The following is a 27,982-nucleotide window of genomic DNA, read 5'->3' on the forward strand; positions in this document are numbered from 1 at the left end:
TCATTTTTTGTATCGTTTATTACATCTTTTGAACACTCTAATAAACTCTTCTAAATTATTACACCTGAAGACGATCTCCCCTCCATAAAAACAGTATTAAGAGCATGACATTAAATTTCACAGCACTGCCTTTATCATTCCACAGCATGGATCTGTTTTCTTCACTCTCTCATACAGAAAAAAAACAAACAAAACAAAACAAAACAAAACAAAAAAAGCTTTGTGAGACAAAGAACACCATAGAAATGTAAGCAGCACAAAAGCACCAAAGTTCAACACGGGGGTCATTTGCTCCGATATTATCAAGGCATCGATCTGAAAGGAGCCGAGGTGAGCTCAGGGAAGCGGGGAAGAGTTCTCCGTCGGCAAGAAAAAAAACAGTTTGACGAACGATCTCTCGATAATATCAGTCACAACTGACGTCAATGTCTTTTTAAGCAGATTTCAAATCAGTTCTGTACAGCTACAGGGCTCTGCTCATGCGGCCTCCGTCGGTGTGACATGAAAAAAGATCCTCGTTCATAACATCTACGCAGGGAGATACTGTAGTTCTGCATTTGAATATCAAGTAAAACATTGAAGTAGTTTTTTTGTTGTTTTGTTTTTTTTTTTTACATATTTAAGTGGCTAAACTGCAAAAGTGAATGTCTTACACTAGTCTTATATGAAATGCATACAGACATTAAAAAAAAAAAACTTCTTGGAAACCATGACAGTTTCTTCACAACCAATGATGTGTGATACCGTTACTTGAGGTGCTCATAACACGAGATTCAGGTCATGACTCCGTCACACCTGGGGTTATGTTTCCGAATGAACATCAGCACATATCTTATACTGTACATGTAGGCATTCACTGTTCAATTAAGAAGTTATACTTGATGAAGTCAGCAAAGGTAAGGTCACTTGGAACTACACACAAGATCACCTAGTGGGCGTTTTATGCACGACAAAAGAAAAACAAAAAAAAAGTTAGACAACGACATGAGAGTTCGTGAGGAAATACCCTTCTGTGTGAGGATGTTTTCAGACGTCGCTTGCCGGTCAGACTCAGCTGACGCACATGCAAAGCTTTAACCAAATAGCACACAGCGGTGACAAGTGGGAAGAACGAGATAAAGAGTTTAAAAAAAGAAAAGGGACACTAAACCTTTGGTTGACAGAAAGCTGTGAAGGCACATTAAAATCTCCTCCTAAATCCTTCAAACTGGGGCACATTGCGTTGGCGTTTGTCACTTTAATGCTGCGTAATTTCGCAGAGCGGAAGTCAGGGAGGAAATTTTACAAAAAAAAAAAAAAAAAAAAGTCACTACTGTGGGCAAAAAAAATGGCACTGATGGACGTAATGAATGACAAGACTCCTGGAACCCAAATACTGATCTGGTGACTGTTCACTCCAACCAAAAAGGGAGGGTGGGGCAACTGATGATGGAGGGAATGCAGGCACAAATGTCCTAGACCACTTGAAATTAAGTTTGCAGGTTAAATTGAAAGAAAAAAGCACTCACGCCATGCTGAGAGACAACCCTGCCATTTCCACTTTGAACCACGCGGTCGTAAACTGATCAGGAACCAAACATGACCCTTCTGTCCCGACAGAAGCTTTTCTTAATCCTGGAATGTGTTTGTGCTGCTGAGTAAAATCTAATCTCAATTTAAATTAAGATCTCAAACAGTCCTGGAGGTGGATAATTAGCTCTTGCCATCGTAAATCAAACTGAAACGTTCCTGTTTCTTATTCCTCTTGTACAGCTCCGGAGCAGAGACAAGCCGTCACACAGCTCTCGTATGAATAGCTGTCAATCACCTGGGGAACGGAGAGGGAAAAGGTTCACACCCATGCTCTTTGTGGCATGATTGACTTTTTCATGCTTGGCTTGACTCGACCTTAAAGGCCCTCCCAAAAAAATCCTTTATTCTCTGCTGTGATACATCAGCGTTGGCCGCCGTTCATTTCCCCGCCCGTGTACGCCTGCGAGCGGTAATCCAGATACTCCATTCAGTGGAACAGTCTCCTCCCTAGATCCTACTTTTGTTTTTTAGGGTCCATTTTTCCATTCCTCCTCTATGAAATCCTCCTTCCTCCCTCCCTCTCTTCTCTCGGGTCCAACTGGTCACAGCTGGAGAACTCATCATCGCAAGCGTCGTGATCATCGTCATCATCTCCCTGAGCCCACTGCTGCAGCGGCTCCCCGCCAGCGCTGCTGCGGCTTTGATTGCAGGCGTTGGCGCGAGCTGCTCTTCAAACACTACTTGGTCCATTTTCACTCAACAAAGACCCACTCGCTAGAGACCTGCACTGTAAATATAAACCATGTGCTTGCTGTTTTCTAACTTGACACTGACCATACATGTGGAAAAACAAGCCGGATTCCTCAAACTAGGAGACTTTTTCCCATGAAAATAAATGCAGATATCAGACATTTGAACCAGTTTGCTTTTCTTTTAGCAGACTTTAGCCGTAAGGAACTGGTTTCTGGAAATCCTCTATGCGCTGCAAGCCCACTAACACAACCCCTGGGTGACCCTTAACTCCTCCATTCCCTCCAGTGATCACTAATCAGGAGCAGTGACATCACCCTCTGGATCGCCTGAACCGCTCCTCCAAATCCCCCTCCCAGCCGCAGTGCTGTGAGCGTATAACCCCCACCTCTAACCCCACCTCCCACCGCCGTCCTTCCTCCTCATCCGCAGAGAAACGTCCCCTTTGGCAACACGGGGAGGACGCATCAGCTGTCAGTCACACTCTGGCAGCAGCAGGAGGGGGAGGGGGTCCGCTCTGCACTGAGGAAGTCATCCAGACTACGAGGGAAAATACTTTTTGACTCTTCACATGACCTCAAGACATATGGATAAACCCCCCCATTACTCATGCGGAGTCTCTCTTTTGGGAGATACAGTGAAAGGTGTGAGGACACTATTCTGTTGGCGTGCATGCATGCAAAGTCACGGGATCGTCAGCCCCCACAGTCTGCGATGCCTCGGCTTCGTAACATTCACATGATATGGATACAGCAATGTGTGAGACAAGCAGTTCCATCGTACAAAAAGAAGGCTGAACAACTAGTTTGACCTTGCACAAGAAGAGGAATCCTCCGAGATCCTCGAAGAACAGACGCGTGCGAGTGATGCTCCAATCTCTACGAGCATGATCCTAACAGAACTGTATCAATAAATATATTTTGGTCACTTAATTTTTATTCATGGTTAGCAGTTAGCAGAAGTTGCGGATTAGTGAGTCCACAACCGTAAAGAACGAATTAAGACAGACGACACAGAAATGAGCTGCAGCGTGGACCTCTGCAGGCTCGACTCTGAACTTGCTAACATCTGAAAAATGCCTCATACGGGTGGATGCTGTGTACTGGATACAGTTTAAAAAAAAAAATCATCACATTTTAAAAAGAAACTGTTAAAAGGATTATATATTATCAACAAAAACAACAAAAAAAAAGGAAACTAAATGCAACTCTAATAGTAAAGGTGGAAATACATGGCATTGCCTATGACCTAACACATCTGGATAATTTAAAATAGGCGACCAAGAGGTCTGTAGTCAACTCTCAGGAGTCCATAGTCTTTTTGTCTCCCCCTTCCATTCCTCCGTGTCTCTCCCATGCTTTTTCCATACCTCCTCTTGGAATGCTCACAAATCGGGCATTTAAGTCCTGATGATGTGTTAAGTCCTCAGGCTGGGAGTTTAAATGTTAGTGTGTGTTCTGACGTAAGTATGTATGTGTCTATATATGCTGTATATATGGATGCAGTTAACAATGTATAGGTGTGCGTGTGTGTGTGTGTGTGTGTGCATGTGTGTGTGCGTGTGTGTATGTGTGACACAGAGGGATCAGGAGGCAGCCAGGGCCTTGATCAGGTACAGTTTGTCTCCCTGCTCACTGGTGAAGATGGGGGCCTTTTTGTAGTGTTCAACAAGCTCCTCCATGGAGTTGAACTTGCGCTGTCCAATGCAGTAAAGGTTTTCCTTCAGCTGCACTTTGAAATGCTTGTTCTTGCTCTGCGCCTTCAGGGAGATGGAGAAGTCGTTTGGCTGCGGAAAGAAAAGAAAACACAAGATTTTACTATCAGCGGTCAGACAGACGACTTAAGACAGCGACTGTGTGCATTTATTGTTTGTCGCACTGTGCGACTGTGCAGACCTGCCGCTCGTGAAACTGTACATACTGCCAGTGTATTCTGTGTTATTTCATGTGGCAGTCTGATTGTTTGGTTTGGAGACTTTGCTTGCAGCAGCAGTCGAATTTTGGGAATTTCATTGGTCTGTGGATGTGATCACCATTTTGGACTGACGAGCAAAGATTCTGTTAGTCATCAACGCTCAGCGGCACACTGTGAAGAGGCAACAACAAACCAACGGCTGTCTGAAAGCAGGTGAAGGCTACTGACCGATGACTCGCTGTCTCGGATGAGGAAGTCTCCCTCTATGCCTCTCTGGTTGAGGGCCACCTCCGCCTGGTGACGCGTCACCTTCCCGTAGTACCACTCCTTCCCCGCGAAGCGCCCGCTGCCTGAGGGCGAGATGTAGTCACAGTCAGGTGTGGGCGGCCCGGCGGGCCCTGCTGCAGGTTTATGCGAGGTGGAGTCCAGCACAGTGACGTAGTTTTTAGGCACCAAGCCCAGCTGTCCGTCCGCTTTGCGACACTTCCACCACTCGGGGTCGTTCTCGGGCTTCTCCACGACCTCCATCACCTCGCCCTTCTCAAAGTTTAGCTCCTCGTCGTTGCCTGAGCTGAAAGGGTAGAGCGCCTGGACCGTGTGCAGCACTCTGTTCCCGTTCGTGGTGCTGTTCACCACGGCCGCCAGCTTCTCTGTTAGCGATCCGGCCGGGTCTCCAAGCCCGCCCATGCCCCCTCCCCCCGCCGTCCCGTCCACGTCCTCCGTCACGTAGTTAGACGGAAACCAGCCAGAGCGTCCGCTGTAGCTGCCGCGCCACCAGCCGTCGCTGCACTTCTCCATCACCACCACCCGCGTGCCTTTCACCAGCGACAGCTCGTCCTCGCGCTCTGCTGTGTAGCTGAACTTGACCAGGGCGGGCAGGTTGAGGTCGTACAGCCGCTCGCCGTTGTCTGCATACATGTCTGTGTCTGCGTTGGAGGCCGTGTCTCTCATCCCCCCCTTTCTGCTCTTCACCTTCCCAATTCCTGGAGAAAATAATCAAGGAAAGGTGTAAGAGTTTACAGAGAAAACAAGAAAACGTCATCATCTACACTTAAGTCCAGAGAATCAGGTCAGAAACCGACTAACAAGGCAGCTGACACCCTGAGTTAGAAGACACACTTTAGGAATTAACTTAAAAGTCACGATTTCACTAAAACGAAAAGTCCCTGGGATTTCAATTTTCACATCCTTCCACTCATGTGGAACAAGTCACAACAGAAAAACAAAAACCACACACACAACCATCAAAAAAAAAAAAAAAGCACCTCTGAAAATTTAAGGGAGGAGGAAAAAACCCCCAGAAAAATACCAGGCAGCGATAATAAGCATCAGGGGTTGTGCTGAAATACAGGGAGGGCTGGTAAGCAGGGCTAAAAATCATTCCTTTTCCACATTACAGTGCCCTAACCCCCACACGGCAAATCCAAATACATTCTTGGGGATTAGATCTAGGTGCTGAGGAAACAAAAAAGCAACGCTGGTGTGGCTGAAAAAAAAAAAAATGAGTGAGTGGGATGAAAACTTGTTTTGGCATGGGCCTAGAAATTCTGTGGAGACTAAAAAATGTCCGCTCGTCTCTCAGACTGCTGCCACCTAACATTGAAGTGAATTGGTAAATACACCTGCCTTGAACTCTGCAGGCAAAAGGGTTCAGTCGCATTTCATTGCTGCTAATCACATTGCGCTAATCACCTCAGCTGACCTGACACCTGCGGCCTCGCTCGCACAGCAGCTGGATGCCGACCAACCGTCCCGTTTCTGCCAACACTCTTTCTAGCTCTCCTTCCTCCCCTCTGTCCTCACAAACTCTCCACTCCTCCATCCCTCCCAGCCCCCATTACGCTCCAAGCACCCCACAGAGCTGACCATTAGACTTTAGCGCAGAGCAGGGATGATTAAAAAGGGCGTATTAACAAGACTTTATCAACTGTGGTCTAGCAGAGAAGTAGATTTTTTCCTTTCTGTTTGCGAGCTTAATGTCAGCCAGTCAAACGGGGAATGACCACAGGGTGAATTTTATCATGAATGCAGTCAAACCTTTTGGCATTCAGTGGCGCCATCTCTACACAGCCCAGAGGCTAACAGAAGGGGGATTACCAGGGCCCTTTAGCCTTTTCCTGGGTTATGGAGCCTGGAGGCCGGGCTTTGGCAGGCCTGTGGTCATCGTCTTACTGGACAAGAATTTCCACTTGGCAGCCCGGCATGCTAACTGTTGTATGAAGCACATGTGTAGCAAGCAGTGGACGCAGTGGTGAGATCACACCTTCTTCCAACTTTCCGAGAGAGCAGAAAGCAGCTCTAATACTCACAGCTTCACCTCTCAATACTTGCAGAAACAAGGAAAGCAACAGTCCACCTTACTGCGAGTTCTTGCAACGTTATTATGTCATTACTGTTATTATGACAGATCTCTGGACTAAGTGATGATGGAGGCAGGCCAGACTAAAGGTGAGGCAGACACTGATACCAGACACGGCGAGCAGACCAAAGTAGTGACTATTTCTGATTACGTATGCACGGCTACTGCTTGCATAACCCAAAGTCAGCTAGGTGAAATTATACAGGAAGGCAGGGTGTAGTCTCCAGGGATTGTGTGTGTGTGTGTTTACCGAGCGAGGAACGTGACTAATTTGTCACAACGCCATACTGAATCTGTTTCACCACAGATAAACTGTTACCGAAAAGTGTCCGTGACTCAAGGAGTGCAGACAAATTTCATGGTAGTGCTGAGAGTCCAACGTCAAAATTGCTTCCAGGTAGACCCTGTTATTAGTCACACACACTGTACATAACTACAGACTCCAGACAGGGTGTTAAGAGCTGGTGTCTGTATGTGGAGGTTAGGACCAGTTAAGCCTCGGTGCACTGCAACTAACTCAAAGGCAGAACTGCAAAAAGACAAGATCAAAGCATCCATATCTCTTTAAATCTATATATACATATATCACATATAGACAAGAAGGCCCAAAAAAAACCTGAGTCTGAAGTTTCTCAGGCCTTCATAAAAGCACACATGCCAACACAAACAGCTCACTCATCTTCAGTGTCTAAAATGACACAAAAACGACAGAATCTACAGCTAAAACATCACATGTGGGGCGAGAAAACATGTTCCTGCAGGTGCAAGCCCCAGGATGTATTCTGCACAGTTGGAAATGACCCAGTTAGCTCCAAACAAAGGTTAGGGGTCAACCCTGCATAAATAAAGTCTCTTTTAGCTCCAGCTGAGAGCGGAGACAACCGAGCGCTTAATATTTTATCTCTCTGGCCAGGTAACGCAGCCCTTATCAGCGTCGCTCGTCAGGGATTTGATTCTTCACTGCTTCCTGCTCCAGTCACACGAACACTTTGCATTAAAACAGCACAGAACCAAAGACCAGTGCATTTGACTAGATGCTCAATCTACGCCAGTACAATAAAAGGAAGTTGGGATTTGACTGCACGGCTACAGGTCGATGATACTGGGAGAAGATAAGGGTTGTTGAGGACATCTGCTTCTCTACGGGCCCATCTGTCATGCAGGTGAGTTACTGAGAATTCAGTTGTGTGGCAGCGAAGCACAAACTGCGAGTTTGTATTTCCTTTCCCAGTTTATACCGGTGACTGATTTTAGCAGTCACTTCCTTGATATTCTGCCACATTTGAGAGTTCAATGAAGCCTCCTCTACAAGGTGTCTCCAGTGGCATTCGGGTATTAACAAGGGGCTGAATGTTAGTAGGAAACACATCTGACTGCAAACAACAAGACAGGAGGTGGAGTTATCTGGTGTACTGGGAGCAGAAGGCACGTGCAATAAGCTCAAAATGACAAACCACATATCTAAAAAACAAGTATGGAGAACCGGCCGAATGTATTTACTGCAATATTTTTACTGTAATGACAGCGTACATATGGTTTTATTTGAGTGGACATGCTCTCGGGCACCCACTGTCTCGTAAAACACACAAAAAAACCCTGCATATGGTGTGAAAGTTACACAGTTACAATGACTGGGCAGTCTGAGGTCAAGCACTTCAGACAGGACTCATAGCTGTTGTGACGGACACATCACCGGTTATTAGGACTGAAGCTGGAAATCTTTAATTATGGGACAGACCATCTTACCAACAGGCCACAGTGCTGTCCAGACCAGCCACCTTCACCACAGCCCAACCACGTGAGGATGAGTGGAGCTGAATTAAACAGTAAAAAGGCAATTTGGTGCCAAAATACGGTATCATGAAAAAGGTAAAGAATCCTACACACAAACAAAATAGCTCAACTAACTCATAACTCCACAGTGACTGGCATAAACAGATACAGTAATAGTGGTCGGTAGAAGGTGAAAAACTAAAAATGCACAGTGTTTTGCCCCCACCCCTGACAGCTCCCCCAACTCCTCTCCAGCTGAGGGAAGCACAGTCCTCATGCTTGATCTCTCCACGTTAACCCTGATCACTGCCAACTGCATGAACTTTGCATGTGTACGCAGATGTGGCGGCTGAGCACTTCCCCTGAAACCCGCAAACACTGTCGCTGCCTCTGCTGGTACCTGGGAAGGGTCTTCAAGAGAGAGGGGAAACTAAATAGTGCTGCGCGCTGGAAACTTTTCAGTTTCACACGTCAGATGCTTTTTCCTGTGCATTTCCTGAGAAAAGGATGCGGAGGAAGGCCATCATGTTGCGTCAGATGCCAGTAAATCACTGCAAACAATGACAAAAGGCCTTAACACGCATATGTTGAACCCCTCTGAAAACTTCACTTTTTGTTTACAGATGAGGTGCCCCGGCAGGAGGAGAAGAAAGTGTCGCTACAGTTTGTTTGGCTACCAGTGACAGACAGGAACTAGTTTTGTTTTTTAACTCTGGCCTCCCTGCGCTGGCCGGCCGTCCATTGTCTGCCAGGGCCCTTTCGACCCTTCGGCTTCCCTCCATTCCAGGGCTCTTCCTCTGTGGACGACAACACCCCGCGTCAGGCTGTCTGACAGCGTCTGAACATCCCCGCACTTGAACAGGCCGCGATCACCGGGGACAAGTTCAGCAGCAGTGAAATGGCTCGTAAAAACAAATCCTAATATTTTAAGCGACTCCCCATCCTAATCCTAAATTGCAATTACAGCACGGTTGTCTAATTTCTGTGGAGCAACAGCCATGCCATCACTGCTGAGACTGGCGGCTCTCAGAAAGTGCTCCGTGCATGGCAATTCAGAGTCTAACAGTAATGTGTCACTGGCAGTCACCAGACATGTGACGCAACACAGCAACCCTCAGCCATATGGTCTAGTACGAGACTTACACATTAAATGTAATGACACCACGAGCAGTCAGAAAGACTGAGTCAAACAAGCTAAAGGGGAAGGCACGCAGGGGTGAGATGGCGTATTCTTCGGCGGGGACGGGTCGGGGCTGCCTTTTAAGACGACGGCTTCAATCAAGCTGCTACCAAGGCTGACTGATGGCTGCACAGGAAACGTGCAAAGCTCTTTCAACTTCAGCCGTCGGAGACATCAAAAGCAGGCAGCCATCAGTGCCTGTGATGGAGCAGAGGGAGGGACGGCTGCTCGGCGCTCCATTCGGTTTTTACAGCATTACTGTCAGAGGCTACGCCGAGTGGAACCCTTCCTGACAGTAAAACAAACAGGCGGCTGTATTAATCCCAGCAATTACTGACTGTTGCTGAAATCCTACTGGTTGCGCATCAAGCCAGGTTGTTGCTGTCTGTGTACTTATGCATCACTGCAGCAACACTGACATGATTACCTCACTCTCAAACTGATGTTGCAGCATTTCTACTTGGAAATGTAAAATGAACAGCAAGTTTTTATCAGTGAACCTTTTTTCCTTAACCTCGACTATGGTGACCCAAATGTTATCATGTGCTCTCCTCCCTTCAGCACCAATAGCTCAGCTCAGTAACAAAAGATTCATTTAACTTCATCATTTTGTATGACTTCATTATTTTTGCTACACCAGTAAAGCAACAGATGTCCTGATGCCGACTGTTTTTGTGTTAAATACTGAAAAATAACTTTACAAACTTTGCTACAAGAAAAGTAACCTGAGAGATAATTATAAGCTTTTTGCTACCCCTTCAAAAATCAGTCAAATGAGCAGGGCTGGGCGTCATTTGCAATGTTTTCACACAAGTGCTGACTTGATACCTGATGAGTTTTCACAAAGGTTTTCTACAAAAAACTTTTTTTTCCTCATCTAACTATAAAAAAACAAAGTTTGCAAATGTTAACAAGCAATACAAGCATCAAATGTCTGGTCCCTGTCATAATCCTGCTTTTTTTCTTAATTTTTTTCGTAAAAAAAGGTAGTGAGGTTCAACAGCCAGTTAATACGATGACTTACTGATACACAGACAACAAGAACCAGCTCGGTGTTTAACAGGAGGTTACTGCTCTCCACCCAAACCATTCAAAGAAGGAAGTGAGATCATTAGAGCTGAAGCAAGCAGCTATTTGGTGGGAAATGAATCCAAATGAATCCACTAAATAATCTAAAAGATATTCTATTGGTTAACTGTTTTGTGCATGAAATGCCAAAAAATGGTGAAAAACAGCCCAAGTGGCATCTTCAAATGTTATGTCCAACCAACAGTCCAAAACCCAAAGACATTCAGTTAACGATCATTATTAGGACAAAGAAAGGCATCAAAGTATCAAAACAGGAAGTTGCGAATTACTTTTCTGTCCATTGACTAATCGCTGCAGCTCTTCTATACACCAAGCAATTCCTCAACTGATCAAGAAAATAATCTGTTTATCAATCCATACAGAAAATAATCATCAGTATAATAATAATAGACATGGGGATCTGTGCTGTCGATGGTACCGCTGCTCTTTACTGACATGTTTACAGTGCTGATCTTCAACAAACCCAGACCACTGCTCACTTCCTCTTAAGCAATCCCTTAATGGCAGAAAACACAGGAAAACAAAGAGGAGTGGACAGCCCTACGAGGCGAAAACATCTCAGAGCTGAATGACGCTGACAACTCTGCCGCCAATCTCTTAATTATGATTATGTCTTCTGCTTTTCTGCTGGGAGAAAACAGCGAGACGGCGGTTTGGAGAAAAGGAGCGGGAGTTGGAAAAGAGGGAGCGAGGGACAGAGACTGACTGCCAGAGAGTCCAACAGACAGACCCCCGCACAATGATTCAACTTCCTTCTAACTTCTCACTTCCTCTCTGGGCCGCACTCCTCCAAAGCTCAGGGAGAAATGTGGCTCAAATTAGAGTTTCCGCTCGCTGGGGAGGCTGAGAAACAGGAAAACAGAGGGAGGGGAAAGAGAGAGAGAGAGGAGAGACTAACAGCTCTCCGTTTACACAAGCAAAAGGTTTGTTAGCTCATCTCTGTGTTCTTCTCAACCCTTCAGCCAGCGGACACACACACACACACACACACACACACACACTCAAGTAGGGAAGATAGGCCGAGACAGGAGATACCACTCAACAGTTACAAGGTGAGATTACAACATGGGTGCGCGCCAGGCTCTTCTGAAAAAGTGTGTCAGCGTGGCTGTAAAGTATCCTCGGCCCACGGAGCTGCCGAGGTAATGACATTCCTCTGATAACCGAGCGAGGTGTAAGAGATGGGAGCCCGGGTCCCATCAATCAGCAGAGACCCCTTCCTCCTCTCTGCACAATGACTACAGTGTTCTACATGAGCACCCCACGTCCCTTCAACTGTAGCTCATGACTGGCGGTGGGGTGGAGGGTGGGTAGGTGGGGGGGGGGGACCCCTCCCAGAAAAAGCGAGCTCGCCCTGAGGCTAGCATAAAAGAAAACAGACTATGTCTTGAAGATATTCCTAAACAGGGTGAAGGGGGGGCTTCAAGCATGATAATGTAATCCACTGAGTTGCAGCCCCCTCACTAGGACAAATGCTAGAAAAAAGTAGGATTACTGTGTGTGTGTATATATGTGTGTGTGTGTGTGTGTTTAAAAGAAAGAGACAGAGAGGGATTGCTGAGGCAATTACAGGCTTCAGCTCAGCAGAAGGCTTTTCAAACAGCATATCCACCCAGTCTTTGCAGCCGCTCACACAGACACAGCCTCAAAAGCTGTTAAGACACCCTCTCTCCCCTGCCCTGCCAGCACAACATGTTAGCACAAAAATCAGTTTCCTGCCTGCTTTAATCATGACACATTCATTTGGCTAACCTGAAGCTGAAACTGACTTGCAAACCAAAGTGAAAAATCAGAAAGGGAAGAGAAAAAAACCCCCCTGACAACCGCTCCTGCAGTCAGAAGAGAGAGAAAAGAAGTGCTCAAACTTCAGACAAAAGCTCTCTACACCTCGTGATACAAAAAACAAGTACGAAAAAGGAGCTTTAGAAGACAAGGAAAGTTGAAAACTCACGAAAGAAATGTTTGAATAGGTTAGCCATGTCCATTTTGGGCTCGCTGTCTCTCCCTCTCTCTCCCGGCCCCTGCTCTCTTCCCACTGCAGCTGTAGAGTTATTCCATGTGAACACCCAGAGAGCTGGGCGGATAGCGGAGCAGGGCAGCCCACTCCATGACCATGTGGCCAGGCTCGGCCAATGAGAACGCGGGACAGAGAGGCCTCCGGTTCAGCTCTGGAAGGCAGAGCACAGAGGCCTCATGGAAAGGGGAAGAAGGAGGGAGAGTGGGTGGGTGGGGGGGGCCTCAGACTCAGAGAAAGAAAAAGAGATGAAACAAGAGAGATGTATGGAAAGTGAAGGAGATACCCCATCAACGTTCAGCAGCAGGGTGGGATTTACACGAGGGCCGCGATCTCTAATAAAATACACTCAGCCGGGATCTGTGGGGACGCCGTAACGGCTGAGTGAGTCAGTGAGTGCTCAGTGTCACATGACTGCAGTTGTTTGTAGAGACACACTCATAACTTTACAACAAACCCAGGAAACATGAGTCCTCAAACACAGAGACACACACGCACACACTCACTCGCACACCAAAACACGGCCATCTGCAGACGGATCATACCCTCGCACATTCTTTCAAACGATGACACCACTCCACACCCAGCAACGGGCTTGTTTCACGAAGAGGGAGAGGGAGAAAAAAGGAAAGAGATAGATTTTTCCTCCCACATAACATGTGAAAGTGTAGTCATCAGGCTGCGTCTCTTACTGCTCTCCCACACACACATACAAGAAAAACACAACCTCCCACAGTCTGCCAGTGAAAATGTCTTAAATCCACTTATAGATCATAAAAAAGAAGAAATGAAGGTGAAGTATTTACAAGCTTTCTATGATTGTATTAGTGTTTAACGAGGCTCAATTTTGCCTTAACTGGTGTTTTACATTCGCCTGTGTTTTATGGGGTTTATGTGAGACCTGAGCCTGTGTGTGCGTGTGTGTATGTGTGTCTCATTCATGCAGCTGTTCACCTGAGGTTATTTGATCAATGGATGTAGTGACAGGTGGGAAGTTGTTGGGAGGCTCATAGCTGTGGTGCATGACAACACATACCCCGACCCAACCGCACACACACATGTACAGACAATAAGCCTACACAAATAAGGGCAAAGCAGACTGGACAGTCTAAAATTATAGCCGTTAAACAATTTACATACTCGAGTCAAGCCATAACAAAGAGGAAAATTCTCGTGAATTAAAGTCACCGTCATCAGGGAGATGATTAAAAGTGCAAAAAATGAACGAGCTGTGTATGAACAAGCAGCTACACCAAAGAGGCCTCTTCCTGTTCTTATATCATATTTCATCAGAGCAGTTCAGCACACAGCGCTGTCCAAATGTCATCAGTCTCTTCTCACAACACTCACACATTTAAAAAAAAAAAAAAAAAAAACACAGCGCAGTTTACAGGAAGACACTGTTCACGTGTCCAACAGATAAGTGTTTTGCAAACACTGCAGCGTGTGATACGGTTATAAACTGATGACACACTTCTGCTAAGCACTACCCAGAACGCCCCCGGTCTCTGGGCCCTCTGTGCAAGGAAACACCACTTTGGGGTGCAGGGCTTCCTCTCACAGGTCAACCCAGGCAGCAGTGCATCGTCATCACCACGCCGAACATGAGCAAAGGAGATAAGGCTACATGTTTTGTCTCACAAGCGTGGTTTGATGTTTGCTTTTTGTCAAAGGGGTCAATAACAGCCGGTGCTCGCTTTGGCTTTCTTGTTTAACCATACGAAAATTAAATAAAATGACAATGAAAAGGATTATAAAGTGAAGTGCTGTATTAATATAATGAGCCTTGGTAAAAAAGGTCAACTTTATTGTCAATATCATACAGGCCTGTTTTAGAGTGCCTTTAAGCCTCAGCGGCAAATGCTGGTGTCCAACCTTTAACCTAATCTAATGAGATCTGGGCCAAACATGTCCAAAGTCTATCAACAAACATGGTTATCCCATCCCGCTCTTAATTGAGACGCTGATGCCTGCAGAACAAGCTGGAGATTAGAGTGTGAAAAGCATCAGAAACTGAAGATAAGACCTTTGCTTTTTACAAAAACACACAAGAGAAACGATCAGAAAGTGAAATCATTGGCAAGAGGATTGAATCTGGCTGTGCTCCAGACTGGATGCCAGCGGTCAGAGTGTATATCCCAAATTATCATCAATATCTGTCATCAAGAAGAATTAAGCTAAGACAAATGGTAACCTTGGCTTACATACACAGTTTCATTTGGCTTGCTCCAGGCAGTACAAGGCCCTTGGCGAGTGGCGGTGCCCAGAAATATTACTGCTGCGGTGAGAGGGCAGACAACACCTGTGCCATATCAATTCTGGTCGTGATAAAAGGGCAAGAGGACCCCTCTGCAGCGTTCGCTCACACACAAACACAGTGTGGAGCTATTTAGATTTTTGTTAGCACAAAAAAAGCTAAATATCTTTTTTTTTTTTTGCACCACAGATCTGAAACCAAAAATTCTATCTTCCTTTGTATCTGCATCTAAACTCCCAAAAAACATTTGAAATATGATTTCTTACCTGCCAAATGCTCAAGGTAAAACGGAAAAAACGGCACCGTACATTAGACACTACACTATAGACACTCCAATAAGACACTAAAGCTTCAGTCTAAGTGCACTGTGAAAAGAAAGTAGCTCTCAGCATTTCAACCAATCAGACATCAGCCTGAGACCATCTTCCTGTACAGGCTGTTATAAAGTGCATTAGATACCACAACTATGTGGTCACAAACAAACTTGAGGTTAAGTGCCGACCTAGATAAAGGAGCTGCTCTGATTCTTCTCCTTTTAGGTTGAGTAACAAGAACCAATTGTGCATGAAACAGAAAGTAAGTGACTCTCCATCAGACAGACGTTATGAGCGGCTGAGTGCAAATACCTATGCAGGTTAACTGGAATCTTGCTATTGAACCATCACGTTGAATTCAACACTGAAGAGACCATAACTGAATTTTTTTACCTAGTGTGTCTTTGAGATTCTTGACAATGGAAGCTTTCCTGGCACTGTTTTTCCTCTCCACATAGTTGGACGGCACAAAGCCTGTTTTGTTGGTGGCATTTCGAACCCTCCACCAGGACTTGGAGTCGTCGAGGAGCCACAGGCGCTCGTTTTTCTTGATGTCCAGCTCCTGGTCCTGCTGGGCCATGTAGTCGAACTTGGCGATGACAATCACCTCTTCCGTCATCTTGCACTAGGTGCACTGGTGGAAAGGACAAAGAATGAAGGTCAGAGTGGGCAGAGTGAATGTTCTAGATTACAGAAAAATTCAAGTAATAGATCAGCAAAAAGTCTTCCATTAAACAATGTAATCTGGGTCAGTGACGAGGACAACACCACAGCACTACGGCATTCTGCTACAGCGAAACAATGTAGGGTTTCTCCTAGGAAATTGGTAAGCAAAGGTGGTGGGCAATGCTGACATTTTTTCCATGTGCTTTAGCAATAATGACACATCAATATGCATTTAATTGCATAAAAATACCTAAGAAACTAAAAAAATGGAACCCTGTTTTCACAGAACCTCCCTTTGAACCAACATATTTCACCTATGGACCAAGACGCTCTGCTCCGTCTCTCACTGCCCAGCATTCACATACATTTTATTCCCCAACTGTGCCGTTTGCTCCAGATACAATGATTAGATACTCTGAGAGACACACTGAAGGTAAATTTAGAAACTGTGTTTGGAAATAAATAGCTGTACCTGTACTGCATCAAAGCTGACAACTTCAAGGGCTCTGACACGTCTCTGGTGACCTAGAAAAAAAAACCAAGAGAAGCAAGAGAATTACGAATCAAGCTTGTCAAAATTGCCCACAGACTTCTTAATACTCAAAAACTTGCGTCTGCATTTCTTGAAAGTCACTGCCCATGGACAGCATTATCCAAATACAGGAGGCAGAAGAGATGCCAGCTACCATTTCCACAGTTTAGTCTCTTCAGACACGATTTCCCCCCACCAATTGTACTCTTGAAATAACAGATGTAAATGACTATTCTTCTCAGTCTTCAACACTACAAGCTGCCAGAGAGCACAGAGCCAATCTCCCAGTATCCACATTCTTCATAAATTTACAGAGGGGATGATTTCCTCTCAGAAGCAGTCCAACGATTGTCTATTGTGTCAGGCATCAAACATGAACATAAGAGCCAGGAAGATGGCAAAGATTACTGTAACAGGGAAGTGAAGACGAGGGGCAGTGTGCGTCAGCACTGTGGATACGTCAGGGAGTGAAACTCTCATCGAGCACTAATGATGTAGGATACTGCTTTAAATTTAGCCCTAGCCTATAAATATTCCAAAGTGTGCAGCCTATGCAAATGCTGTGATTATGTGATCCACATTACAAGCATGGCTCCATTGTTTGCAAAGTTACTTATCACAAGAACTTTCAAGTTCCCCGGCCATTTTAAAATTATCATTTGGGAGTACTGTGATCCACAATCAAAACTTGTTTGCGTTCAACAATGAGCACATTCACAACCAACTGGTCTTATGACCCACGTAGCCACGAGCACAGCTAGGCTATGCTTAGGTTAATACTGCACTGAAGGAGCGAGGCACTACTGAAGCGGCTGCTTAGCTGCTCTTATGTCACGGGAGCGGATGGAGTTTCACCTTTAGCCCCCCAACTGACTTCAGGGACCAGACACTGACCTCATTGATCGAGAGCTCTTGGGTTTTTTTACTCGAAGCAGTAGTGTCTAGGTTTCAGCTGCAGCTGGCCTTGAGATAGGCTCCCAAACCTGATCTTAGGCAAACATGAGGTGTCAAGCTAATTTACAGCATGATTCGCCAAGAAGGAGTGAAATGCACAGTAAATAAGCAAAGGCTATGAGCTGAGAAGAACTTTTTCACCGGACCAAGGGTGAATAAGACAAGACCTTAAAAAGTAAACTGTGTAATGTAAAGATCCAAAATTTGGAACGTTGTTGACTTTGTTTACCGAAACACATTTAGGGTGTATGCTGTGGTTTTATGTCATGGCATGCTATTGCCTGCTCCTTTTCCATCTCTAATTAAATTAATGAACACTGGGAGACATGTTAGGGAGCGGCACACAAAAACAAAGAGCTGATTTACTCTCCTCGAGTGCTGCCTCTTTCACCAAGACAAAGGCAACAATCTCTCCACTCCCTGGGCTGGGCTGGATAACTGTCTGCCAAAGAGGCTGACGAGTGTGTATATGTGCTCCTTCTCCATTTACAACCCCCCACCCCCCACCCCCACCCTTACTATCTTTTTTCCACTAGCATATGAAAGATTCATCAATGTAGGACTTTCCCTTTCCCAGCTATCTCCCACTTTCAGAAAGCATGCTGCATCCCAGCCTCACTTCTTTTAACTGCCATCACCCCCCACGTCTGGAGCGGCTGAGCACTAAGTGCACATTAACACCGCAGTGACTTACGATAGTGCAGATGTGAGGGAGGATCAAAAAGTTGGGCGACAGATGCTCTGAGCTAATCGCACAGCTCCAGACTGAGCCACGGCCACACGACACTCCAAAGCACTAAACACGAGGTCAGACGGGTCAAACTGCTCAAATGGTGTCACATCCACACTGGATCTCCATCCACCCTGCTGCCAGGCGGAGTTAACAGGTACCCAATCCACCACCGACCCCCACACCCGCTCACATTAAATCAGAGCCGAGCAACCCTGATTTTTGTACTTCTATTTGTTTTAACTTTCTCATACATAACTAATACATCTCTTAAATCAAACAAGTTATTAAAAAATGCTGTTTCATATGTTAGCTGTTTAATCCAGAACACTAGAAAACCAGACACTACACTAGAAATAAATACTGTTCAGTGATGATTCAGAAAAGCATGCCAGAGAGGGAGAATTATCCAGGATCTTAAAGTTAAACAGGACGCAGTTTCCAGTTTGGAAATTCTGGAGAGTCCGTCACAGATGTAGTGATGTAATGAATAACTGCTCCCATTGACTAGCACGTGACCTCTGTGAGGAGCAGCTAGCCGTATAGATGTTTTGTCTTATTCTCAAAATAACTTGGTACCAAACATAAAGCAAAAACAAGATCCGTATGCACGAGCTTTGCGGTTGTCAACAAGGGTGACCAGACCACATGGAGGGCAGACAGGTGGTCGGATCTGGTGGTCAGTGGTAACTGCAGGGTTTTCCCAGCTAACTGTGGTTACTTCTTCGCTGTGGCTACTATTATTCCCAATTCAAAACTGCGGGATGACAGAAAAGAATACTCCTTACTGACATTTTGTCACAATTGGTGGAGATTAATTTTCTGTTAATACAGTAGAATAATCATCATTTGAGTCATTTTTGAGGTCCATGCTAAGGAAAAAAAAAAAGTCTCCAATCCACTGGCAACATGCAGTGATAATACTGTGACTGAACAGTTTTACAAATTAGAGGCGAGCCTATTTGTGTCATGCAAATACACAGTCCAGTTAACTCTTAAATACCAAACTGATAGAGCAGCACATCTTATCTACTGCCATAGCAGCAGCTGTGGGCCAGTGACAGGTCCGTAGTACACGACATTATTATCAGTCATACACTCATGTTTTCAAGAGTGCTAACACTGGTCACAACTGTTGAAGAGCTTACCCTTTCTTTCTACTCTTTCTACTAAGATTCATAAAGAATACCTTTTTGCTCGGCAATTAAATTGAAAATAGGCTTAAGCAGCACTGTAAACCACAAACCACGACAACTGCACATCAATGGTATAATAGAGATGCAGGGAGCAACTTTGCGAGTTACTATGAAACAACAGTGACACGCGTTCACCACATCCTGCTCTCTACAGCTGCTGCCACAACCCCTTGTATCTCTGTAGGAAAAGAAAAAAAAAAAACAGGAGTCGTGATCTAGTCAAAGAGCACACCCAGTGGCTTATATGGTAATGCATGATAAAGACACACAGCACTGGATAAATGCATAAGGAGGTAAGGACTTCCGTGGTATTAGAGCAGTATGGATTCCTTTACTACTACCTGACATCAGGGTGTTGTTTTTAAAACAACTGGATATTGTGTAATCTAAACAAGCTTGAGAGAACAATTATGGATCCTTGTCTCTCCTCGCAGTGGGAACAAATAGTGTACCAGTGCTCGACAGGACTGCTGAGGCACTGAGACAGCAACAGCATGAGCTCACAGAGGCAGACAGAGTAACCTAATCCCTGTGACAGCCTGCTAAAATCACAGCCTCTGCTGCCTTCTGGAATGTGCTCTGTATGCTCACTGCTCACTCAGCCCCTCTGGCACTGCTGCACTTCCTCCAACTTACACCAAAACTCACATTTTGGCCACGGGGGCCGGCCCGTTTCACCGGCGGACAGCGCAGGAACGGTGACTGAACGATGAATGTGTGCTTGCGCTCCTTCTTCACATTGAGCCACGGCAACTAAAACCCATGAGACCGCATCTCATCCCAGCTGTCCTAGATTCTCTCAAAACAAAACAGCAGCATAGCAGCAAAGGGTCATGGGAGACTTGGCAGGCCAGCTGTGAGACAGGAAGTGTGGACACAAGGGTGACCGGATGATGGGAAAGTGATGCAATTTGACAGAGCGCAGGCTTGACCCCCGAGTTCAGATGAGTTCAGATAACTTATCTTTGCTTTGCATTGATGCATGTAATGTACCTCAATTAAGAGATGAGAAATCAAGTTCTGTTGCTGGGAGAAAATATGATGTCCCCTGTTGAAAAACCATATTGTTCCAGGATCACATTGATATATAATTAAGGGCAAGGAAGTCTCTAGTGTTGTGGGCTCAGCGTAAAGGTTCATGACTGTGTGAAAGCAGTTGGTTATCCACCCCTCGGGATCACCCTCAGCAGTTGAGAATGGCCTAAAATAGACCGGGGCTCATGTCCTTTGAGATTTGCCAGAGGTTTACTCTCATAGCAACAACTAACAGCAAAAGTTTCAAGCTGTCCTTTAGGCCCGCTTCACATCAAAAGGCTCCCTCTGTGAGAAGCATACACAAACGCCACTGTTTGAAATACGTTGCATAGCAATTTAGCCACCAAATGCAACGCCTCATGCTAAATCTAACCTGGCCACTATGAGTTATTGTTCTGAGAAATTACTTTAAAAGCAGTTTTTAATGAAGCTTGGGAATCTTATCCAAATGATAACACATTACTTTCGTTGCTCCAGAGCTAAATGTGTACTTTAATCACAGACGACTCCTTATTCTTATTTATGATGCCAATAATAATAAGTCCAATAAATAATCATTGCTAAAATGTGTTTTCACTTCCCCATTTTCACTTCCCTGTTCATTTCTGCTGCATATTCTCCACTTAACAAACGCGAGGCTGGATATTACGGTGTAGCCCACAGAGGGATGCCACTGGTGAAGGGACTTGCCATTTTTGTGGCTGGAAAACAGGATGAGATGCCACACAGCATAAAGCAGCTGCTAAAAATCCAATTTGAGGTAAATGTCTTTGTGAATGCAGTCGTCCGAAAGTCCTTTTTTTGTGCCCCTTATTTTGGAATGGGGAGGCAAGATCAACATAAAAAGGGATGACACAAACATGGCAGTGGTGGCTTCATGGCGGGGCTGGACTGAATAGTTTGAAGCTTTGCAGCATCGTTCATACTGCTGACATTCAAATGCTAAATCAACACAGGAATGATGCACTGCTTTTTTTCCTCTGTTCACTCTGTTTAAACCCAGGATTTCTGCACAGCTGCAGATAAAGATTAGGCTACACTAACATTATTAGTATCGCTATGGCTACTTAAGATTGTTTCCAACTTGTGTGATCCAATTTCCAGTAACTCCAGAGAGTTGTAAAGGCCAAAAGACAAAATTTATTGAAAAACAGATAGATGTTATCACTCTAAAATTCACAGTATGCTTTTATCTAATGAAATATTCTGCTTCAATGCAGATCTACTGGCGTTTAGCCTTTCAAAGACAATATTTTCTCTGACTTTAAAAAACTGTTTGCCCTCCTGCTTGCCTGAAAGGGAGGCATGCACCTGCATTAATGGGCGTCACGCAATTGCCAGTTTGGAAGCATTTTAAGACCAACTCATTTAATCAAATGAAGCACTTTAGGGAGGATTTTGTTTGAGGATGAGACATTTTTTAGGGTGATGACTTCATAAAATGTGATGACAGACATTTAAAGCTTTGATGAAAAACCTCAACAAAAGCTTTGAGTGTAAAGAAATGACATTCGGTACAGCCCTACTTCACAGAGTCTCTTATCGGGGCCGTCGCTGAGTGGAAAAAAAAAAGAAACCAACATCGTCATAATAAAACCAATCAGTGATCTTATATTACACCCCTATCATAAACCACAACATTTACATAACCAAAGGGCTTGTGGGAAACCTACAGGCTAAATTTAGAAACAAGACCACCGCATTAGTATCTGAAGAAACACACTGAATGTAAGCCAGACTCACACATTATCTAATTACCTTGCAGTATTTACACTAAGTGAGATTAATGCAGTCAACAACTCGCTTCAGCAGCAGCCTATCAGCATGAAAACACTTACAGCAAATCCTCACTGTTAGGAAATACCTTACAGAACATAATACCTCGCTGTAAGAAAGGATCTATTTCCTCAGACCCCACCTACATCAGCAGAGCCTACACATCCGCATCCACGCCCTGCTGGTTGCTGTAGTTGCCAGTTGTTGTTCTGGGTGGTCTATTTGCTTACAGCCACCAAGTCCAATGATGGCCACATCCAAGCAATTTGGGATCAAGGCAACAGCAAAATAAACCTCTAGGTTACCTCACCAACTCGGAGAGCTCGAGGGGATTTCCCAATGACTAATCCAAGTTTACAAAGCAAAAGGATTCCTCACATCAAGTACTTCAGTACAATGAAGCTGTTTGTGGTTTGGTTTTGTGTGGTGTCAGGCTACTTAAAACTACTAGTAGCATTAAGGAGTCAGTAAAAGAGATGATCCACATAAAATCTAAATCAGGCTACACAATGTTCTGTAGCTGTACACATCGGTGCAACTGTAGCCTGCTGGAAAAAGCTATTGTTGCAGTCAAAATAGCAGATCATTTGTAAACCGCAAGATAATAATCCCAGACAGCCTGTGTCAGAGAGGTGAAATGGATACACTGGCTTCCTCTTAGTCTTCGCACATCCTGGCAAATATGAGCCCCCGGGTGCTGTCACAATAGGACTAAACAAGCCACTTGGGACACAAGTCTGGGAGGGCCACGTGTTGGAACTTGCGTATAAGCATCTTGAGCGCAGGAGGCATTCCAGATTGCACGGAGGGTCTGCACAAATCAACGAGATCGGCGAGATGCCTGATAGGAGAGGGACATGAAAGAAAACATTTTCCACAGAAGCCCTCACCTCTGTGCTGCCTGACTGAGAAACAGCCTACACACATTTTTAACACTGGGAGCACTGTGCTCGAGGGAACTGGGAGTTCATTTAGAATACTGTATCATATATAGATCATTGTCATTTTACTTAAAGCCACCGCTTGTACTGTTAGAAAATGGTGTCCATGTCAAACAAGGCATTGGCTTGACTCCTTGGATTTGGCTTGTATTGTGCTGTTCTGTTGACCAGTTACCACTACGGATGGATGATGGGACAAATCCATCTGCTATCAATGACTGGCTGAGCCCATTGCATTGGTGACTTCAATTTTCTTTCTATCAAAATTAAATTAAGTGTATGCTTGTATTTTTCTATCAGTAAGGAAAATAGGTGTAAGAATATTTCTGTCCTTGACATTTTGAGAGTTTACTGATTGCACACATCTCCCAGCTGAAACTATGGGGGGCCATCACACACGCCCACACTTGTATGAATATGTCAGCAATCGCCAGTTGCTGGGCTGATGGTGGGCAGCTGGAAAATTTTAACATATGACCAAATCCTAGCAACCACTTTGTGGAAGATAACAGAGATTTTAAATAAAGAATAAAGACCACAGTGTATGTTATTAACCCCTCTAAAGGACCAAAGTGTGGACACAGAGGTGAGTGGGTTGGAGGCTATAATATGACTGGATGATCACATTTTAATACCAGCAAAAACCCCTGCAGTCAAATTATTTGTAAGATGCACATGATCACGTTGTGCAATGAAAACTGCCCGATTAATTTCCTTAACAGTCCAACAGTCTGGCTCTCGGATGATCACTTGCATTTCTGGCATGTCCGCACTTCTGTTCCACTGCTATAAAATGTATGGCACTTGTTTTAAAGTAATTTAATTAGTGGAGTGGTATTTTACATGCTGTGGCTAAAACTATTGTCTTGACTGAGACGACTGTCACATAAAACACAGAGAGAATATTGCAGAATTGAACAAAGAAATGCTGATATCTCTCTTTGTGGCAGCATTATTGATTACACAGTTGTCTTGTCTGGAAAAACTTTATAGGAAAAGTCAGTGGACAAATCCAACGTGAGCCATCATGTTTATGTTCAGTTTGAGCAGCTCCGTAATGGCTGCCCAATTGACTCATACAGCGTGAGCATGAAAGTCGCAGCTGGCTGTGCAGAGATTTTGGCTCTGAGGTGTGCTTTCACATTATGTAGTCCAAACTACAACCCCCATTCCAAAACCGTTGGGACACTGTGTAAAATGTAAATAAAAACTGAATGCAATGAACTGTGTTTTCTGACAGCAGTTTTACAAAGTGCTCCTGAGCCCGTGTAGTAATATCATTCATACAATCAAGTGTTCACTAAGTGGTGAACCTTCCTCCTTCCTTGCTTGTGAAGGACTGAGCTTTTCCAGGCTGCCCCTTTTATACCCAGTATGATACTATCACCTGTTACCAATCAACCTGATTAACCTGTGGAGCGTTCCAAACAGGTGTTTTTGGAGTATTCATCAACTTTCCCAGTCTTTTGTTGCTCCTGTCCCAATTTGTTTGAAATGTGTTGCTGCATCAAATTCAGAATAAGCAGATATTTACAACAATCAATGAAGCTGATGAGGTCAAACATTAAATATATTGTCTTCAAATTCTGTTTTATTTGCATTTTACATAGTGTTGTGACTTTTCTGGAATCTGCATTGCATTTCCCAAAAATATGGTTGTTAAGATGTTTTAATTAAAGTACTGCTTTGCAATGAAGCTGTATGAAGAACCTTTTGAAGGCTTGAACGGTTCTTCACATGGTCACTGATTTGAAGTTTCCAACACTGTGACAGACTTCAGCAGCCCTGTGAGCTACACACCTACTGTTGGTTCAACACATTCGCACAAAACATCTAGGAGGTTGGCAGACTAAACATAGCTTCAGTGCATCACAATGAAACTGCAGCTGTGCCTCAAAAGTCTACTTAAATCAAGTGACAAATTTACACTTCTAAGAACACATTTTGACACGTTGCTTGTTTAGTCATGGACACACAGCAACTTCTGTCATCACAATAACAGCCGCAAATGCAAGTACACACATCCTCATTTTCGCTCTGCCAAACCACTGAAAGAAAACCCCGAACCATAATGAACTAATAGAGAAAAACACCACTGAAAGTGCACACTTCTTTTCTCCTAAATGAGGAAGTCAAATCACTTACTCCAAACGAGAAATGATCGTGAATAACTTGACTGCACATATTTTTAAAGAAGAAGTGGGGAGAAATGTGATCACACCTTACACCATCAACTGTGTGGTGTCCGATGACTTTGATTTTGCACACATTAACAGATTTAACAGATAAAACTTTTTTTTTTAATGTTTTCAGATCTACTTGATTCTGGCAGCACTTGTCATTCTCCCTTTTTGCTCCTGCTCTTGAATTCCTTTGTCCGGCAGGTGATCTTGGTTAACATATAGAAAGTACCTTTGTTATTGACGGTTCAAACATTCAAGCATGCATGGGCAGTCGAAGGAAACATGTCAGACGAAATCATTAAGAGAAAAAGAGGAAACGCATGAGACTGTATGCAATAACTGAGATTAGGGAGATAACAAGAGAGAAGAGACACAATTACGAAAAAAAAAATCCCATTTCTCAATTTCAGTAGAAGTCTGCAGCTACTTAATAGACTGGATTCCCAGGCGTGTCATTTGAGCGGGGAAATTTTCAGCCACATTAGTTTTTTGGCTATCATGAAAACGCACAGTTGGCATTTTCCCCTTGGCTGTGGGGACAGATTTGGTTGCTTGAGGCCCTCAAAAAAGAGGCAAGGGCAGGATTTTATACAAAAAAAAAAAAAAAAAAATCAACATTCAGCTGTCATAATATTCAAACAAGGATGCTGTTTGAGGGTATCTGAGTCAACTGGAGCTATAAATAGGACACAGATGAAGCTTATAGGACTAAACCACTGCAACATCAACATGCATAGCAGAGAGCTTTAGTCCGGCGAGGTGAATGTGAGCTCTTGACCTGGCAGATGATGGATGCAAATGTCCTCCATAGGTCTCCTAATAGCCCTTTTCACATCTTACAAATTGGCCTCAACGCCCAAGAGAAATATAATACCAGCCTTCAAACAAATCACGGTGGTGAGCAGGTCTCCACCATCTTTCTCCCTGCAAACTGTGGCTATCCTCCCTCTGACTCCCACTGAGAACAGAGCAACAGCAGACCAAATGTCTCTCTCCCCCCTCTCACCTCCCTGAAACCTTAATGAGAGACTGTGAAGAGGTCTGTCAGTGTGTGACAATAATTACAGAAACTATACTATTCAGCAGCTGCAAAAAGACCCCCCTCCCTTTGCCGTTCGGAAAGACACACATGCTACCTCCCTTACATCATTCGGCCCCAGCCAACCTCATTTCTTCAAATTCATATCTGATATATTAACATGTTAAGATAAAATACCCAAGCCTTATTAACCGGCTGACTGCTTCACAGTACCGTTGAACAAGTTTTGCAACAGGCCACACAAACATAAGTCAGAGCTTGCCAACACTTATACAGCCTTATCGCCCATTGTGCTACCGAAGCATGACATTTAGTCTGGCTTTGGTTGAGCAAAGTAGAAACAATGTTAGGAGATAAACAGAGGGGGCAATTATCTAAAATCTTGCCCCAAACAGAAATGGTTTCACTTACACAGTACATTCACCCATTACTGGTCTGACTCAGTAGAAATTCACAGACATTTTCCCACTAGCAAGTTAGTTAGTTTCACTCTTTAAATCAGAGAGGAAATGATGACTCCACTGACAAAAAAATGAATCAGCATTAATTCTGATAATGACTTTGTCATTTATTGAGTAAAACCACACAAATCCTTCTCCAGTACCAGCTTCTCCAATGTGAAGATTTGCTGTTTTCTTCTGTTTTATATCACTGTAAACAGATTGTCTTTGGGTTTGTGACTGTTCAGCCAATACAAGGTATCTGAAGCCATCACCCTGGACTCCTTTGAGATACTGAAGAATGAACCCAGTCCCCAAGTCGAATGCATAAACAAAAAGGCCTTATTAGAGGTGACAGGCTGCATATTATAAACATTTATGTCTGCAGAATCACAGCTAACTGGTTGTTTAACACAAGTCCATCGTGACCATGACCAAACTGGGTCCAATCAGTGCACAACACCCAACAGCTTCAACTTGAGCATTAGTTAACATTACATACGTGATCTAAGCATAAGAGAAAACAATAAGTCGGCGTGAATGCAGTAAATGAGAAGATGCAATCTGTTCTGTAAACCGCATACTGTGTCTGCCGTCAAGGCGTTTTCAATTTCAGAAATAAAAGCGTTAACGTGGTGCACTGCGAGGAGTGATGTGTAGCCACATTTCACATTTGAAGGTTATGCAGCAGTTTTATCTGAGCTTTAATCTTACAACTTAAGCTTGACAGCGTGTCACGCTATCTAACTTGGCTAACGTTAACCAGAGAAAATTCACACACACACAAAAATGCTTTCAGTGGCCACAAAAATCTCGGTTACAGCCATACTAGCCGTTAGCCAGCTGGGTAACAGTATGTTGGCCATGTTGGCAAGGAGACAGACTGGTTTTTGTCTGGGTTAACAGTTAGCTGTTAGCCGACGTGAGTTATAACGTTACTCGGCGAATTCAAGGATAGCAGGAGCTAGCCTGTAGCTCTCGTGAGGAACGTTAGTGCGGTAGCCCGGACCAGATAGCTTCACCGTCAGTGGCAGCTCAGATTCATACCCTGCTCAGTCATACCACGTCTTACCCGACTGCCGATGGCCACCTCTTCTTATCTCCTTTAGGAATAATTCAACGTGTGGAAGCGTCACACAGACCGGGACTGGATGCACACAAACGATATCCAGAGTCCTAGCTAGCAGCCAGTTAATTTTCCACTCCAACAAGCTAGCCTAGCTGATGAGACGCTGTGCCCCGTTGGAATAGCATTTCTATATCAAAGCATGTCATTGCTCAGCAGCACAGCTAGGCTAGCTAGCAGCAGCCTCACAAGCTGTTCAGGC

At 44.4% G+C, this 27,982-nt stretch overlaps 1 protein-coding gene across 2 annotated transcripts; it reads right to left on the minus strand.

Moving 5' to 3' along the window:
* On the minus strand, nucleotides 1–27,969 carry nck1b (NCK adaptor protein 1b). Of its 2 annotated transcripts, XM_076721613.1 has the most exons (5): nucleotides 27,727–27,969; nucleotides 16,301–16,353; nucleotides 15,556–15,796; nucleotides 4,405–5,159; nucleotides 1–4,048 (listed from the first exon to the last, which is right to left on the minus strand). In XM_076721613.1, the coding sequence occupies exons 3-5, from the start codon at nucleotides 15,779–15,781 to the stop codon at nucleotides 3,848–3,850; spliced, it is 1,182 nt and encodes a 393-aa protein (XP_076577728.1). In that variant the 5' UTR covers nucleotides 15,782–15,796; nucleotides 16,301–16,353; nucleotides 27,727–27,969; the 3' UTR covers nucleotides 1–3,847. The 2 variants fall into 2 exon arrangements, with proteins under 2 accessions (XP_076577728.1, XP_076577730.1); XM_076721615.1 differs by lacking the exons at nucleotides 15,556–15,796; nucleotides 16,301–16,353; nucleotides 27,727–27,969 and adding an exon at nucleotides 12,529–15,508.
* Between the last annotated feature and the right edge of the window lie 13 nt (nucleotides 27,970–27,982).

This window comes from Chaetodon auriga, chromosome 21, assembly GCF_051107435.1.
Source record: "Chaetodon auriga isolate fChaAug3 chromosome 21, fChaAug3.hap1, whole genome shotgun sequence".
Classification (NCBI taxonomy): domain Eukaryota; kingdom Metazoa; phylum Chordata; class Actinopteri; order Chaetodontiformes; family Chaetodontidae; genus Chaetodon; species Chaetodon auriga.

Excerpts from the sequence above, each read along its gene's own strand:
- nck1b (XM_076721613.1), bottom strand. The coding sequence starts at position 15,781 with ATGACGGAAGAGGTGATTGTCATCGCCAAGTTCGACTACATGGCCCAG. Across the intron at positions 5,160-15,555 it reads GAATCTCAAAGACACACTAG|GAATTGGGAAGGTGAAGAGC; the intron begins GTAAAAAAATTC and ends TATTTTCTCCAG. Across the intron at positions 4,049-4,404 it reads TCCGAGACAGCGAGTCATCG|CCAAACGACTTCTCCATCTC; the intron begins GTCAGTAGCCTT and ends TTCTTTCCGCAG.